This window comes from Pygocentrus nattereri, chromosome 4 (assembly GCF_015220715.1).
Source record: "Pygocentrus nattereri isolate fPygNat1 chromosome 4, fPygNat1.pri, whole genome shotgun sequence".
NCBI classification, from domain to species: Eukaryota; Metazoa; Chordata; class Actinopteri; order Characiformes; family Serrasalmidae; genus Pygocentrus; species Pygocentrus nattereri.
Window position 1 is genome coordinate 44,768,023 of NC_051214.1, and position 18,436 is coordinate 44,786,458.

The window sequence follows — 18,436 nt, forward strand, 5'->3', positions numbered from 1 at the left end:
GAAGAAAGCAAAATTATCTGTCAGTATCTATAGTGAGATAATTTTACTCAATAAAATTACTGATATATGTTATAGATATATATTAACTGGATTTAACTTGGTAAGATACTATTTTTTTGCAGTGTAGCATTACGCTGAAGTAATGAAGGGAGAGGAAGGACCACCCTAATCAGTCAAAGAGAGTAAGGACGATTATGCTGTCTGAAGGCCATCACATACGAGATGTGTACCATGCCATGTTGCATAGCGATGTGTAGCAGATACTGTACAAAGCGCATTGAGAGCACAATGTTTAGACTTTTACCCTGTTTGATATCAGCTGGTTAAACTAACTAGCTAAACAAACTAAATCACTATTTTTCAGCTAAAGGCTACAAGGAAAAAAAAACATTGAATGTTAGTGCGCACCTCCATTGAAAACAATGCTTTCCAGTTTTTGGATGCTCCATGATGCATCTAGTGTGCGGTGGCCTTCAGGCTCCTGGCCACAGATGGCTGTGTTATTGTGGGGAACTGAGCTCACATCTCTTTGTGATGGTTCTGTTTGAGAGCTCCCCACTTTTATAGATAACAGTATGTGTGTCAGTAACCACGTAAGGAGGTCTAGTCGAGATTTCTGACAAGTACATGATGATTTAGACATGCATCCATTTGCACAGTGCTTATAAGCTTCCATTATTTATTAACTACATTATAGCTCCAGTGCGAAACCTATAAAAGCTAACTTTGAACACCAAACATGTGTAGGTGTGGCTAATTTGCATTGACTTTATGCAGATTGGGGAGAAAATGATGTAGTTTTATTTTTTTGCCATATTCTTTTGTTTTTTGCTATATGTGAAGTCCTCTTCATTTCTTTTGTTTATAGGTCTCTAAATTACATTAATTTATTTCTTTTGGCCTTTTGTCATCCAATGCCAAGGGCTTATGCAGCATCAGAGCGTCCAAAGCTTGACCTGGATTTAGTAACAGATGCATACTGGCAGCTGCAGTAAAATCAATGAGTTGTTCTGTACTGTCTTTCTCTACTGTATTTAGCTGTGGAGTTTTAATGCACTAGTTACTGCATATTTCAGCTCTCAAGAGCCACCATGTCTTCACCAAGTGTATTTTCCTGATGAGGGGAAGAAGTAATGAAATGATCTCTTCTTGCACAGCGGTCAACTGAACCAACACGGTTTATATATTTAATGCACTGTAATGCTAAGTGTTAATAGATTCTATTTATCAGCCTTAAAAATGTATGTGGTTTATTTAACTTAAAGATTTTATGTGTTTTACTTAGATCTGTTGCTTTTAAGATTCCAGCAGACTGGGATATCCCATAACTTGCTTTGTATCATTTTCAGTGGCTGACGGCCATCGTTTCAGGTAATTAGGTGATAAGCTAATGCTAAAGACTTACGTTATTGGGCTGCATATTGGCCGTAGCACTTAGTGTGCTTTGTCAGTCATGAGGCTGTAAATTATTTAGATTGTTCTGTGTAGCGTGGCGTATTGCGTGTCTGCTCATAGTCCACCGTATTGTGCGTTCTGGGACAGACCCATTCATTGTGCTGAACAAGCTGCAGTTGCTTAGCTGTTAGTTTTGTTTTGATTCAAATACATTGACTTAATTCAGTAAGTGATATGTTGTTTCAGCGCATGTATCGTTGCTTATGTTTTACTGTGTATCGATCTACAACCTGACGCTACATTGTTGGACCATCGCTAAACTGTGCTACCGATGGACTGTCCAGGGCAGAGGTTTGGTGGTGGAATGTTTTGTGGTTGAGTGCCCCGTTATGCCATGCTGATTGTAAAGTCTCAGTGGCTGTGCTTCAGGCATTATTGATGACCAAGGGCAGATGAATGGCTGGCCTGCTAATGAGGGGCTGCCAAAGGCTTGAGTTTCCAGCTTACACTCTTTCAACTGCTCACGCAATATGTGCAGAAAGGGCCGAGTGATGGCCATACTGTCAGGTTAGCGCCAGGTCAGAAGCTTATTGAAGATGAGGAGGTGTGGCGATTTATGCTATTTTATTACATCATTGTATATCAAAAAAATGTAACTTTTCAGGGGAGATAACATGTTTAAAGGGACATTCCAGCCACATAAAAAATGTAAGCTTTGCTACATCTGTTGTAAACATGCCACATTAGGCTCTAGAGCATGATTTTTCTGGTATTAAGACGAGAAAAAGAACCCTCTGGATGATGTATCTTTAAAATGGGAGGAACTTATGAAAATCTACAAGCACTACATTTTGGATATATGAAGTTGGGCTGTTTGATTTTTTTACCTGCTGGGTGGCTAACGCAGGAGGATGCCAGTTAGCTAACAGTGCTGCTATAAAGACGCACTTTGTCTGTATTTATTACCCTCTGCGCTCTGTCTTTGTTTCCCTGGTGGTGGAGTGCAGAGGTTCTCAGTGGTTGTATGATATATTTGCATGGTGCATACTGGGTATTATAGTAAGAAAACATTGATTGGAAAAAAAAAAAACTATTACACTCTTTATAAATAGCACCCTGAACAACCCTTCGCATGACTAAAGGGTTCTTTTCATCTTTTCACCAAAAAGGTTCTGTGTAGAACCAGTTACAACACTTCCTCCATCAACCTGAGGAAACCTTTCTTGATGCAAAGAACCTTTTAATCATGCAGGTGTCTTTTAATCTTTTAAAAATAGCAGTTAGCCTTCTCCTCCAAAAGCTGGTCTGTCTGATTGTTTGAAAAGATGTCGTGGAGCCTTACGTGTCCAGGAGGAAGCATGTGCTAGTCTTCACCCTCTCAGCTTGGTAGTGTGGGGTGATTGGGGGAGGTCTAGCTCGCGGGTGGAAATTTGCCATGACTAAATTGAGGTTAACAATGACCGCTGTTACAAATAAAGGGTTGATAATTTGTTGTAATTAATTAGATTTTATTTAGAATGATTCATTTTGATGAGATTATCTAACATTAGAAAAGGAATGTAATTAAGTTGGCTGACTCTTTGTCCTGTTTCAGTTTCCAGAATGTGGATTCTTTGGCATGTACGACAAGATCCTGCTCTTTCGCCACGACTTGAACTCAGACAACATCCTGCAGCGGCTGACGTCAGCTGAAGACATCCACGAAGGAGATCTAATAGAGGTGGTGCTCTCAGGTGAGCGACTGTGGGGCTTCTATTCTGATTGGAGGAAATGGAGTTGTCCTTCTTGTTGCTAAATGTGTCACCTTTCAGTCACACTTTGGATTAAACGAGGAAAAAAGTGACCACAGTCTGAATGACCTCTATATGCACAGTGTTTAATGCGCTGCTGAATCGAAGTATTCGTTACTTTATCGTATTCATTTTTTTCCACATTAGACTGTTTCATTTGTTTAACTAGGAATGTGGATATGCTTTGGCACTGGTTGCTTACTTATTCTGCAAAAGTGCTCATACAGTACTGATTTAAATTTTAGATGCACCTGATTACCTGGATTTCTTCCATTATTTGACATTTTTACCATGTATTTTTTATTTTTGTGTTTTATGCTTGCCTTTGTGATTTATTTTTCAAAGGAAATTTTAAGAAAAAGTAAAAATAATTTTAAAAATACATACAATATCATATTACTATGGTTATAGAGATAAAACAACACATCGCAAGGTGTTTTTCAATGTTTTATTCAATATTTTCAAACAGCTTCAGGCAAAAAGGCTTCAGAGAAGAAGTCATCAGGGTTAGCTGATAAGAGTACTGCACAAAAGTCAGAGACCACCCTTTGTTTATTCAATTTCCAGTCAGAACAGCCATTAAGTAAAAGGTACACATTTTTCAGGAGATATTACTGAGGAGAGTAGATATAAGATCATCCATGTACGGGGAAGGATAAAGTCAAAAGAAAAACGGTGATAAAAACAGAAACCATCAGATAAACAGGACTTAAAGCTTTCATCTTTGAGAGAGAGGAGAACATCAAGCTGCTTCAGAGCTGAAAACATCCACAGGTGTTTCTGTCCATCCTTCCACTGTGAGAAGACAACTCAGCACTATGGGTCTGGAAGGATGTGTAGCTGTCAAGAAGCCTCACTGAGAAAAGGAGATGGACACATCAGTTCGGTGTTCGTTTGTAGTTCGTTTTGTGGTTCGATTAATTTGTTCATTGTGAAAACAAAACGGCCCCAGTCCGCTTTAGCTTTATGGTGAAGACCTTGAGGCTCAGCGGACACACAGCCAGTATTCAGCACTTCAGCAGATAAAACAGACCAAGGGTCATTTATAAGGTTCTATTCAGGATAAAGTCTGTTAAAGACTCGAGCTGGACACGCCTCGTAATTTTCAACTGCTTTCACACTGATCGCTGAATGAATGAAACTTCGCTGGGTGGAGCTTCAGTGAGGAGCACAGCCGAAACAGAGCCCACCACAGCAGATCCGCAGGGCCATTTGTCCAATTTTGCACGATGCACTTCGGCCAATTGTTTCAGCGCAGCCATTAGGAGAGCAGCAGCAGTGCTGTGAAAGGGGTCTGAGCTCTAATGGAGTCGTGGTCTGAACAAGAAGTGGTCTGAGATCTAAAAAGACCAGAAAGAAAACTGAGGTCACTTACATTGTGAACACAAGAAGAACTGAGGCCATTTGTAGTTGGTTCCCTTCCAGGTTCACTTTAACACAACTCGGTCTGGTTCTTTTAAAACGAACTATGTGTGAAAACACTGTAACAGTGTTTTTCACATGTAGTTTGTTTTAAAAGAACCGAACCGAGTTCTGTTAAAATGAACCAACTACAAATGACCTCAGTTCTTTTTGTGTTCACAATGTAAGTGACCTCTAAAGAGGACTCAGTTTTCTTTCTGGTCTTTTTAGATCTCAGACCACTTCTTGTTCAGACCACAACTCTATTAGGACTCAGACCCCTTTCACAGCACTCACGGTTTGCACAACGCTCGCCAGGTATGCAGCATTCTCTGATAAATCCGACCTATCAGGTGACGAGAAGAACCACCAGACCTGCCTGCCGCTTTCTTATTGGCTATGCTGAATCGACTGGCCGAAGTGCATCGCACAAAGCTTTTAAAAAATGGCCCCACCCTGCCGTGGTGCGGTGGGTGTCCCCACTGATGCTCCACCCGGCGAATTTTTGTTCATTCAGTGTTCAGAGTGAAAGCAGCTGATAATTGCATTGGGTGCCCAATTTGAGCCTATAACGTGGTAAAATCACGCAAGCTCTCACATCTTATCATTTTAATAAGTCAGCGCTGCTGTCTGTCTCAGATCATGGACAGACTTTATCCTGAGTAGAACCTTATGAATGATCCTTGGTCTGTTTTACCTGCTGAAGTGCTGAAGACTGGCTGTGTGTACATCGAGCCTCGAGGTCTTCACCATAAAGCAAAGCTAAAGCGGACTGGGGCCGTTTTGTTTTCACAATGCACAAATTAATCAAACCACAAAACGAACTACAAACGAACCAAACAGTTTGTTCCTTTTTGGGGCCGTTTAGAGGGGTCTGAGTTTGTTTGGCGTGTTCACATATGCAAAAGAAACAATGACTCAGCGGTCTGAGTCCACCTCAGACCCTGAAATGGCCCAAGTGTGAAAACACCCTAAGACTGAACTTTGGAGGGTCGTCAGCAGATTTCTTTGAAAAACTGAAAGTGAGCCTCCTGAAAAGAATGGAAGATGTGGTAAAGACAAAGAATGGACAAAACTTCTGTGTAAGTTTCTTTTAAATACAAGTTTTCTGTTTTTTGTTGAAGATGAGGTTGTACTGAGTGGCTGTTTTGAATTCAAATGAAATAAATGAAGGGTGGTCTCATCTCTGGCTTTCGCAGTATAACAGCGCACACGCACCTGAAGCTGCTGGTTAGATGCTGGTTTCCTCCTGCTCTGCTGTGGTGTGGTTGCCTGTTGACGGCGTTATGTGAAACTCAGTCAACACCTGAGCAGCTGCGGCTTTCATATTCATAAACTCCACATACGATGTTCTCCACACAGAAACAGCACTGCACACACATACACCACTTCCTCCTCGTGCAGGCTTCTTCTGGTGCAGAGCTCTCGCTTGATTTAACTTTGTGCATGCACTGCATCAGGCTTGTCATCAGTTGTTCTCTCTCTCTATCTCTCTCTCTCTCTTAGTCCTGTTATGGGCTGTAAACTTTTGGCACCTTTTCTAAAGCTGGCTTGTGGAAGCTCCTCTAATATAAACCAGTGGTTTTAACCCTGAATTGTCCACCTGGGCATGCAGTTGTGTGCAGAGGTTTTGATGCCCTGATCAAATTACATGATTTGGTGATTTTCTAAGAGACACATCCTCTGCAGAAAACAAACGTCTTTACATTTTAATGCTGTCATTTTTTTCAATATGATAAATTAGTAGAATGTGCAAATTAAAATTTGCAGGGAAAACCTTGTATCTCCATTTTTGTCATTTTTCAGTTTTACATGACTCATTTACATGAGTGTCTGTTGCCCTTTATATTGTGTGTAAATTTCGCAACAAGTGGAGTAAATGAAAAGACCCAAAATGACTTGGAAAAAGTCTGGTTTCTTTGACTTACATTACAAGTAAAGGAAGTTTTTTCCTTCTCATATCAAGTTACGGGTTTGGATTTATGAGGTTTTGCTCTGACAGCAGTGATATATGTTTTATTCTCTGTTTAGGATTTCAATAAGTGCTTTTTTCACTTCAGCAGAATGTCATTTGACTGGGTGTGTTCTGCTTCTTGCACTGTTATTTATTGCCAGGATTTCACAATAAACCCAGTAGTTTCACAGTAAAACACTGTATCCATCATATTATTGTGAAACCAACTTAACATATTTTTGTAGTAACAGCAAATTACTATGAGATTGACTTTGAGCTGTATTGCACAGGATTATGAGTTGTGAGAACTGAAGTTAAAAAAATCTACATTTTTTTTACAACATACAACTTTATAGGGGTGCAAAATCACAAGAAACATAATTTTGTTAAATGTCATCCACTCCTGGTGCAGACACACAGCAGCGTGGTGTCTCCTGGCCTGTTCTCCTTCACCCCTCTCTGGTCTCTTCTGGCTGCTGGCCTTCAGCCTTGGTGCCAGCAGCTTCTCTTCACCCTCAGACGGATGGCAATAACAGATAGGCGTTGTTGTTGAGCTGTGTACTGTGCTGGATGTTAGCTAGTGAATCACTGTGACCCTGGCTGAAAGCCTGCTGTTGTTAAGTGAATGCTAAACACAGGCTTTAGTTTAGACTATATGTGTTTTTCCCACATGTCTAATACGTATCTGAGCTCTTCCTGGAAGTCTGGACAGAAAAAAAAAACACACTCAACAGAACAAAGCCAGTGCTTTCAGATTCAGTTTGCTCTACATTTGTATATTGTAGGTTACCAGTTCAGGTCTTTCAGCAAATGCTCACATAACTAATAGCTTAAAACATAAAACAGCTTATCTCAGTCTAGACTCATGAATGTGATTCGGTAAAAAAAGGAAAACAAGCTGATTTGGGTTGCATTACAGCACATCTGACAGTCAGCATTGGAACCCTGTTCTGTGACTTAGAAATGCAGTCAAGTCAACTCCTTTAACCCCATGCCTATTATTCAAGTTTTTCAAGACTTTCACTGACCGTTGAGTAACTACTGAATTATTTACTACTGATGCTGAAACAATACACCCCATTAAACCGTGCATTATGATGCAGTACTCGATATACTGTGCATTAAAGGCTGTTTTTAGGCACATCATAAACACCCCTAATAATCACAACAGTCTCAATAAACAGTGCCTGTCATGCAATGTAGTTTGTTAATGGTGGGCTTTTGTTGCCAAGCAACATAACATTTCCAGCATGTCATATCTATATGATGATACAAAATTCAGCTCAAAATAAACAAAACATTGCTGCATCTGTTGTCTCCTGTAGCGGTGCCACAGTAGTCTCTCTCGAGTGAGAGAGTCTATCAGGAAAACCCCCTTCTGATGAAACTTTTGAAAAACTGCAGGCACTTTACGATGGATACATTAGGATGAGCTATTTTAAATGTATTGATTTTTTTCTGTATATTATCAGTGTTTACAGCATTAAAGCAAAATGAGTGTGCCACTGTGTAACAGGAGTGAACTATCAGGAACAAGTGTTCAGTGCCGCTCTTATCGTTTAGCGTTTGACACTGAGCTGTAATGACTGGGGAGGGGTTGTGGTGCCGTGCTTTCCTGGCTGACCAGTGTGTGGTTTCTCTTTTCCTCATTTCTCCGCACCTCTGATGTTCTTGGGAAGAATTCCCCTCCTCTGAGCGCATTCCTCTGCACAGACGCTTCGGGAATTCCGTTGCCATGGAGCTGTTTTGAGTCTGAAGAGCGAGTGTTAGCTTATTGATTACAGAGAGAGAGCTGCTGTTGCTTTTAATGCACCAGTAGTGCTGCACATCGTGTCAGAAGTTCAGTGCTGTTTCACTTCTACAGCGTGGTATTTTTTTTTTTTTTTTTTTTTTGCTTTTGCTTTCAGTAATTTTAATGGTTTTTTAAACACTTTGTTGATGCTGTGTTGATGCTGCCTATAAGCTAATCAAGTATAATAATATACAGTACAGTACAAAAGTCACAGACTAGTCTTCATTCATTAAAGTTCCAGTCAAAACAGCCAATAAGTACAAACTATTCATTTTTTCAGTGTCAGAAAAAAAAACAGAAAACATTTAACAGAAAATTAAACCTGAAGTTTTTAGTATTTATAGTGCCCCTCTTCACCTTTATCACATCCTCCGTTCTTTTCAGGAGACTCACAGTTTTTCGGAGAAATCTGCAGGGATGTTCTGCGCTTCTAAGTTCAGTGTTAGAAGTTGGTTGATCATTTTCTGAAATAATTCCAAACACATTCAGTGATGTTGAGGTCTGGACCCCAGGGTGGTCAGTCCATTGTTCAGCTTCTTTGATGTGTCCGTCTCCTTTTCTCAGCGAAGCTTCTTGACGGCTACACGTCCTTTCAGACCCGTAGCGCCGAGTTGTCTTCTCACAGTGGAAAGATGGACAGAAACACCTGTGGATGTTTTCAGATCTGAAGCAGCTTGATTTTCTCTTCTCTCTTGAAGATGAAAGCTTTAAGTGCTGTTTATCTGATGGGGACAGTTTTGGTCTCTACCAGGTCTTGCATGGTTGTTAGGAGTCTCATTTTAAAGATTTTTTTCTCCAGCTCTGTTTATTCCACTGAGACTTTCCCCTTATTAGTTTATGAATTGTATTCTGAATCTGAGTTGTGAAGCTGTATTTTGGTCTGCTTGTTAAGCTAATGTTAACCCCTGGGGCTAACAAAGGACAGTGGTTTATCAAGCTGTAGCATGTTAAGCTACTGCTAGAACAGCTCTACACCATATTTAACCATTTTAAATCTTCCATCTTAGATCTTTACAAGGATTATTTTATGATCTATTTAAACCTTAGGCATTAATTCAGATAGTAATAATGTAAATATATACAAAAAAAAACCCATAATTTATAGGGGACGTTCTGTTAGGAGGTATTTGTCCCTTTTAAAAATGTATATTTTAAAAATCTTTTTTATTTCTTTTAAAGTGAAGTCAATAAATTTCGATTTATCATAAATGTACTTTTTGCTCAAAAAATGCAGTCCCACATTTCATGTGTTTTTTCATGAAAAAACAGAGTTCTAGTCCAGAGCCTTATTTTAGCCCTACCCCTCGGGTCCCTCAGGGCCACATGGTGAGCAGTAAGAGCCCGTTGTTTTGAAATAAATGTGTTCCAAAGTCTGAAAATCTATGGAATTGTCACTACTAAAACATTTTCTACAAGTAATGTTTTTGTTTTTTAATGAAAAATATTATGATCTTATGACAAAATAAAACGTTTAGTCATTTGTTTGAATAAAAGTAACATTGGGTATGTCTAGTCATTTCTAGTCATGTCTAGTCAAGTCCAGTCATTTAAAAGTCTGAAATGAGCTTTCAACTCTAAACCTGTTCAGCAGAATGATCTATGTAGGAGAAAAGGTTCTGAAAGTGAAACTCAAAATAGCAAAGACTGGAATGATCAGGTTGTGTCCAGCACACGCAGTCGAAGCCTAATGATGCTACTGATTGATGTTCTGAGGAATGCTGTGTGATGTGTGATTGATATGGCATGTGTTGTGTCCAGCTTATATTGTTCCGCAGGCCCCAAAACTGTCCCTCAAGGTTATTTCTCAACATCTGAAACATCACTCAGAAAACACTGTGGGCACACAAATCTGTCCACTCGCTATTAATACCATGACTTACATGGAAGCAGCGACTGCCTGGCTTTGGCTGTCGCTCAGTGTCGGTACGTTTGCTTTAAAAATACACCAAGACTTGTTTTTCTGAAGAGAAGCAAAGCAAGCAGACCAGCAGATAGTTAGAAGAAAGGCATTATTATAACTATAAAGCTTCCATTGGGAGCTTTTGAGGCCAATTTCTCTCATATCAATGTAGTTTTTATGTTCGTCGAATTCTTCTAAGGCACTCAGAAATGAGGCCTAAGATGTTTTGTTTATGAAGCAAGAACTGTCAATGCCGATAAAGTCTTTATAATAAATGTATGATTGGGTTGAATATATGGAAGAATATGAATGTGTGAATGTGGGATAGAGAGTATAAGTATCTTCAGCCTCTGCCTTGTATTTCCTGTTTTTTGTTTCCTCTCAGTTTTCACACTTAGCTTGTTTGCTAAAGCTGACAGAATTTGACTTTTTGTGAGTTTTTTTTTTTATTTTCTTTGAATTTAATTGTTTCACACTGCAATAGTTAAAGTGCATCAAATTATCAGGACCCTACTGTTACAAACATTTTATGTTTGAGATCAATACCAGTTTTAAGGGGCTTAAAATTCTGATAACTGATATTGTTTTTGTAATATAAACAATATATTTATATATTTTTATATTAAAATTTTTTATTGTATTTGCCAGTCATTTTACTTGAAGGAGAATTTCACAGATCTTTGTAAATGTTTGCATAATGAAATGGTTAAGATATAAAAAAAGTCATTGGTGTGAAATGCTTCATTCTAGAGAAACTTCCAGAATCAGAATTGTTCACAGTGGCAGTGATGGGAACCAGACGTCTGAAAATGTCTTTAATGCCTCTAGAAGGACCCTCACAGGAAGGTGTTGCATGAAATGGTTATGAATACATTGTCTGATGCCTGAGTCACTGTTTTGCGATAATTTTGAGAAAGTTTTAACCTAAAACACATTTTAAATCATTTAAATTCAGGGCAGATGGCATATGCATGGCATATTGTGTGGCAAAACTGGTCCCTAAGGAAACTTTAGATATAAACTCAGATTTATATCTGTTTATATTGTTCATATTGTTAATACATCACCATTCCCATATAATTGCAATATAATCAGTTCTCCTTATGCAATACTCCATGTGCAATTCAGCTAAAATATCCTTACAGTGTAAACATATATATATATATTTATTGTATATATTGTTAATTTTTGCAAATAGAGTTTATGTGAAGGACAGTTTTTTTTGTATCCTACATTTTTTTATCTTTGTTATTATAAAGATTGTCTTTACAGCAATAAGTAACCTGTAACCTTGTTAAGTAACAAGATTAATGACTTTGTTACTTTTCTTTTTGTTACTTCTTTTCTTGAGTGCTCTGCTATCCCTTTGCTGCTAAAGCACTATAAATTTCCCTGATATGGGACTACAAAGCGATTATATTATCTTAGATTTTTCACTACTTTACCATTATCTTCATTACGTATAAAACTCAGAAGACACCTGCAGGTTCACTTGAGGTTTTGGACAACTTCATTCGTTGTCCAAAACCTCAAGTGAACCTGCAGGTGTCTTCTGAGTTTTAGACGTAATGAAGATAATGGTAAAGTAGTGAAAATCTAAGATGTGTATCAACATTGCCAGTTATGAACCTGATGGGGTGACTATGATATGTGGAAACCCCCAGGAACTGGTTCTCGGATTAATCTCTGTATGCTGCCTAAAATAAGGACTTTTTTATTCTACTTTGTGTACTTTATACTTTTTTAAATTGCTTTTAAAAATATTTCTATCTTTTATTGTTTTTCACTTTTAAGCACTTTGTCTTTATTTTTCCTGTTGATATTCTTTTTGCTTTTATTTATGTAAAGCACAATGGATTGCCTTTGCGCATAAAATGTGCTATATAAATAAACTTGCCTTGTAGACATTGCAACCCCTGGTTTCTCTACAAATAACCATGACTCGTCTAAAGTGGCATAAATCTGATGCTTTGCCTAAATGTGACACAGGTTACATTTTTTTTTAGAGCTGTTTGATTTTTAGAGATGTCCCCTTGTGTATGGATATGTGTCTGATTCATGACCTTGCTACTTTAATGAGAACAGTCAGTGGGTTTTTTTCACTACACAATCAACATCATTCAGCATTTACAAGGTAGCAGCGCCTAACCTGAAGTGAGTGTCTGAACATGGTATATGAGTTTTTTGCATTCGTCTTGCTCTAATAATAAACAGCTGATAGCTGTTCAGAGCAAATTGTCTTTGCACAAAGGCTTGTTCTGCTGGTTAGTTAGTTTGTTGTTCATATGTTTCACATGACATTATTGATTAGGTGCGCATGTGGTTCGTTTCAGGATCCAGGTTTGTTTTCTAAAAGCAATAATAAAAATGATACAATCACAGCTTCTGTAGCAAGCAGCTGGGCTTCAGCCTGGCTGTTAATACATCATTGCCCCCACTGGATATATTTTGAACTGCACTGATTAAAAAAAAAAAACACACACAAAAAAACTTACATTTATCTTTAATAATAAAAATTGTTTTTAAGCATGATTTTGAGAACGAGTATTTGAGTTCCAAAACACCAATTAATATTTAAAGCCTTTAAACTGTTATTCGGGTCACCCCTTATGCAAGGCGGTGGTGTTAGACACCCTCTTATATGGCTGCTTTGTGTTTGCTTGAGGAATTCCATTATGCTTAAAGAAACTTAATTCTCTCATACTCGCAAGTGTCATACTCCCAATGCAAGTTGCAAGGCTACTACAACTGCCCCCCACACCCCACACCCTACAGAACCTACAACATGCGTAAAACATGCCTTAGCACTGTATAGTAAGCAGTATTTTATGTTTATTGCAAATTTATAGCAAATATTTAATGTGTCGCCCAGCCAACTTTGGAAGTGGACTATTTAGTTATGTGATGCACATCTGAATACAAGTGTTCACATTTGTCAGAACAAACTGAATTAAAGAAAAAATTGAATTGGTCCGAACCAAAATATATGTGGAAGCTCTGTTGGTTTGTTGTTTTTAACAGCTTCTCTCTGTCCTGCAGCTCTGGCCACTGTTGAGGACTTCCAGATCCGTCCTCATGCTCTATATGTTCACTCCTACAAAGCTCCAGCCTTCTGTGACGACTGTGGGGAGATGCTGTGGGGGCTTGTACGGCAAGGCCTCAAATGTGAAGGTGAGTGCTGATGACCACTGACCTGTAGCCTTGAGACAGCAAACGGTAAGTTCCACTTAAGGCTGTTAAAGACAGATAAGAGCAGTCTTAACACTGAACCTGTACAATCTGGACAAAGCGTTTTACTGCAATTACAATATTTCTTATCACAATAAACTATTATCTTAATAAACTGAGTATATGATGAGTATCAGTACTTCTAGAACACTGAACAGACAGATTTAGATCAGTTATGCAAAGCATGTAAACAAAACAGTAGCAACTGCAAAAATCACATAGTAACAAGTACATTTTAAAGACTTGTCTTTGAAACTGCTCAGGATATTTCACATGAATGAAATATTACATGAGCACAGTTACTGTCAATCATTTTATATACACTGTTATTGGCAGGATTTGGCAATTTAATCCTGTTTTTTTTTCACAGTAAAATACTGTATTTGTCATATTGTAAATTTAAATAATCTTAATATATTTCCTGTTATAACACAAGATTGATGGTAAGCTGTACAGCACAACAGTATGGGCAATGACAGCAAGCGAGAGTTTAAAGGCATAAACATTTGAATATATTTTGGAAATGACATGTGAAGTTAAACTGTCTGTGAAATGTGTATTTGCGTTTAAACATGAACTAACCGAGCTAATGGATACCGCACTGGATGATGTCAGAGACTCATCATCTACTTCTTAAACTTAGAGGAGTTATAAGCGTTGAAAAGCAAAATAGAGCTCAGAAAAAAACACTATTTTACCATCATCAGCATTGCATATAAAATTTCACTGCATATAAAAATTGCATATAAAAATTCACAAGACTCTTGCAGATTTATGAGTCATTTTGGTAAATAGTGCATAAAATGACCATATTTGTGTTGTAAACATTGTGACACCTGTTTCCTATCACCACCAGTTTAAGTGAATGGGTCAGTTGGTTTCTCTTCAATGAACCATTTCACATCACCCCAGTCTGACTTGACTTTGTTTACATCTCACTAACTGAATTATGCAGAAATTAAAAAAGTGAAATTCCCCTTTAACAAACAATATATTATGCAGCTGTTAATCAGATGCATTTGTGAACCGAAACAAGCTGCTTTTCATAGAACAGTGTTGCTGACGGTGTAGCTTTGTCTGGAAAACTGGACGATGTAAGCACAAAAGTGGGCCATATTAAAGGGCTGTCTGTCCTGTCGTGATCTGAGTCTCCATTAGCTTCCCTCTGCTATCCTGTTCCTGAGCTGGAATCAGAGACAGTGCTCCAGGACGCTTCCCCTGAGTGGGTGGCTTCCTGCCTGCTGTTTTCAAAATGGACAAAAGCTTTCATGTCTTGCAAACCCACCGTTACGTAGAGGTCGTGCTAAATTTAAGAGGTGGATCTGTGGGCGTTCTTCACCGCGGGTTTGTTATATCACTCGATTAAAGTGTTCATCCTGCTTCAAATAAAAAAAAAAGGAAAGTCATAATGGCTTATTTTATGATGGAGCAATTATAGCAAGTGCATTTAATTACAGTGTCACATCCGCTGAAGGCTTTTTGCACTAATGATGCATGTGTGGTATTTGGGAAAGGTGACTGTAAGGCCACTAGTGGGTGCTGATGAGTATTCATATTTTACCCTGTAAACAGTTTCATAATACAGTATTTGTGGCCCTGAACAGAAGGGAAAGAATGAGTCTGGACATATGAAGCAGTTCTGGTTATTTTAGGTGGCAAACGGTTTTTAATTGTGAACCTGAAATGCTTTTTCTTGTGTTTGTGTTTTTGAAGGCTGTGGGCTTAATTACCACAAACGCTGCGCATTTAAAATCCCCAACAACTGCAGTGGAGTGCGAAAGAGACGGCTGTCCAACGTGTCCCTCCCAGGCCCCTCGCTGTCGGTCCCTCGGCCTGCGGCCCCTGAAAGTGTGGTGGTGTTCCCAGAGGAGGTAGTTTCACTCATACTGTTTCATTTTAATGAACTTTAGTGAAAGGACTACTATTGTGACCATATGAGGACCTCTGGGTCTTAGCTGTTTTTTTACTTACAAAAGTAGGCGATTTAACTCGAAAGGTAAGTGGTAAAACAGTAAGTCAATTAACTTCTAATAGTAACTTAATAGAACAAGATGTTTTATATTCTGTTAACTCTTTATTTGAAGTCCAATGAGCTCAACCAGGTTGCTTATGTTAGGTTAAAGCAGAGTCATTTTACAGTGCCCTGTGGTAAACTACCACTTTTGATAAAGCCTGCTGGTTTGCATGGGGTATTATGGTGAGGTTACCAGTCTTAACTAATTTAATACTCATACCTGCATGTAGTAACACTCAAAGTTTGACTGTTCAGTGACCTTGTAATTCAGAGCATCCAGTGATAGTCAGAGTGAAAATGTACATGCAGTGAAACGTATCGGCTTTCAAGCATTTTGTTTACCATAGGATGCAATAACAGCAACTTTCAGAGATCCATTGCCGAAGCACTTAGAAGCTTAGGCCATGCAATATTACTACAGCAAATAACATAACAGAATCTTTGAAAAAGTGTCACTCAAAAGTTTGCAATCACTGTTTTCCATTTAAAATGCCACTCCTTTTTAGATAATTAGTCAGAAGCTATAAAATGTGAAGAAATGTTAGATAGATGGTCCAAAATTATGAACAACATCTGGATGAATGTAACATGAGAAAGCTGTGTAACAGCTTTAAATAAAGAGTAAATCAATGAAAAGAACTAAATAAAATATGAATTTTTATGAAATAAAATAAAACTCTTTAAAATAAAACACAGACTAATGTGACACAACACAGAAACAAAATATACAGCCTAATGATGCTAAATTAAATTGACATTTGAAAATTGGCTGACATAAGTTGATAACTTGGCAAGATATCTATCAATAGATCATTTTGGTATTTTATTTATATCTTCTTGTTGTTCCCAAAAAGCTTGAAACAGTTAATAAAGCATATATAATAAGAAATATGTTACATTGATAATGTATGTTAGTTTGTTTTGAGTTTATATGTGCTGAAAAAATCATACCCAGCCAGCCCATAATCACACTATAGATACATATTACAGCAACACATTCATATGAAAACACAAACTCTACACGTGGTGATTAATTACAGTCACATTTAAAATATATGTCTATACAGGCTGACTACTTAATCTGTTTGATCAGACTGATTTTTTTTTGATGACGTGCCATCTCATCATTGATTCTCTCTCGCTCTCTGTAGCAGAGGCCATTATTGGAGGCTGGGAAGCGCATTCCATCATGGAGCGGTCGGCCCATCTGGATGGAAAAGATGGTGTTGGGGCGGGTCAAAGTGCCCCACACCTTCAACGTGCACACATACACACGCCCCACCATCTGCCAGTACTGCAAGCGCCTGCTCAAGGGCCTCTTCCGCCAGGGAATGCAGTGCAAAGGTGCTGCAGCACAGCTTTCAACCACAGTATACATACATGCTAAAATTAACCTTTACCACAGTATAGAGACATGATAAGATTAACCTTTACTACAGTATAGAGACATGATAAAATTAATTTTTACTACAGTATAGAGACATGATAAAATTAACCTTTACCACAGTATAGAGACATGCTAAAATTAATCTTTACTACAGTATAGAGATATGATAAAATTAACCTTTACCACAGTATAGAGACATGCTAAAATTAATCTTTACTACAGTATAGAGACATGATAAAATTAACCTTTACTACAGTATAGAGACATGATAAAATTAACCTTTACCACAGTATAGAGACATGCTAAAATTAATCTTTACTACAGTATAGAGATATGATAAAATTAACCTTTACCACAGTATAGAGACATGATAAAATTAACCTTTACTACAGTATAGAGACATGATAAAATTAACCTTTACCACAGTATAGAGACATGCTAAAATTAATCTTTACTACAGTATAGAGATATGATAAAATTAACCTTTACCACAGTATAGAGACATGATAAAATTAATCTTTACTACAGTATAGAGACATGATAAAATTAACCTTTACCACAGTATAGAGACATGCTAAAATGAATCTTTACTACAGTATAGAGACATGATAAAATTAACCTTTACCACAGTATAGAGACATGATAAAATTAATCTTTACTACAGTATAGAGACATGCTAAAATTAATCTTTACTACAGTATAGAGATATGATCAAATTAACCTTTACCACAGTATAGAGACATGCTAAAATTAATCTTTACTACAGTATAGAGACATGCTAAAATTAATCTTTACTACAGTATAGAGACATGATAAAATTAACCTTTACTACAGTATAGAGATATGATAAAATTAACCTTTACCACAGTATAGAGACATGATAAAATTAATCTTTACTACAGTATAGAGACATGATAAAATTAACCTTTACCACAGTATAGAGACATGATAAAATTAATCTTTACTACAGTATAGAGACATGATAAAATTAACCTTTACCACAGTATAGAGACATGATAAAATTAATCTTTACTACAGTATAGAGACATGATAAAATTAACCTTTACCACAGTATAGAGACATGATAAAATTAATCTTTACTACAGTATAGAGACATGATAAAATTACCCTTTACCACAGTATAGAGACATGATAAAATTAATCTTTACTACAGTATAGAGACATGATAAAATTAACCTTTACCACAGTATAGAGACATGATAAAATTAATCTTTACTACAGTATAGAGACATGAGAAAATTAACCTTTACCACAGTATAGAGACATGATAAAATTAATCTTTACTACAGTATAGAGACATGATAAAATTAATCTTTACTACAGTATAGAGACATGATAAAATTACCCTTTACCACAGTATAGAGACATGATAAAATGAACCTTTACCACAGTATAGAGACATGATAAAATTAACCTTTACTACAGTATAGAGACATGATAAAATTAACCTTTACCACAGTATAGAGACATGATAAAATTAACCTTTACTACAGTATAGAGACATGATAAAATTAATCTTTACTACAGTATAGAGACATGATAAAATTACCCTTT

At 37.4% G+C, this 18,436-nt stretch overlaps 1 protein-coding gene across 1 annotated transcript in view; it reads left to right on the plus strand.

Annotated features, from left to right (window-relative positions):
- LOC108426323 (serine/threonine-protein kinase D3) overlaps positions 1 to 18,436 on the plus strand; it is a 96,487-nt gene that overhangs the window by 46,988 nt on the left and 31,063 nt on the right. Inside the window, exons 3-6 of the mRNA XM_017695720.2 lie at positions 2,990 to 3,128; positions 13,272 to 13,403; positions 15,174 to 15,331; positions 16,626 to 16,818. Coding sequence (XP_017551209.1) covers positions 2,990 to 3,128; positions 13,272 to 13,403; positions 15,174 to 15,331; positions 16,626 to 16,818 — 622 coding nt within the window. The remainder of the gene's footprint in view (positions 1 to 2,989; positions 3,129 to 13,271; positions 13,404 to 15,173; positions 15,332 to 16,625; positions 16,819 to 18,436) is intronic.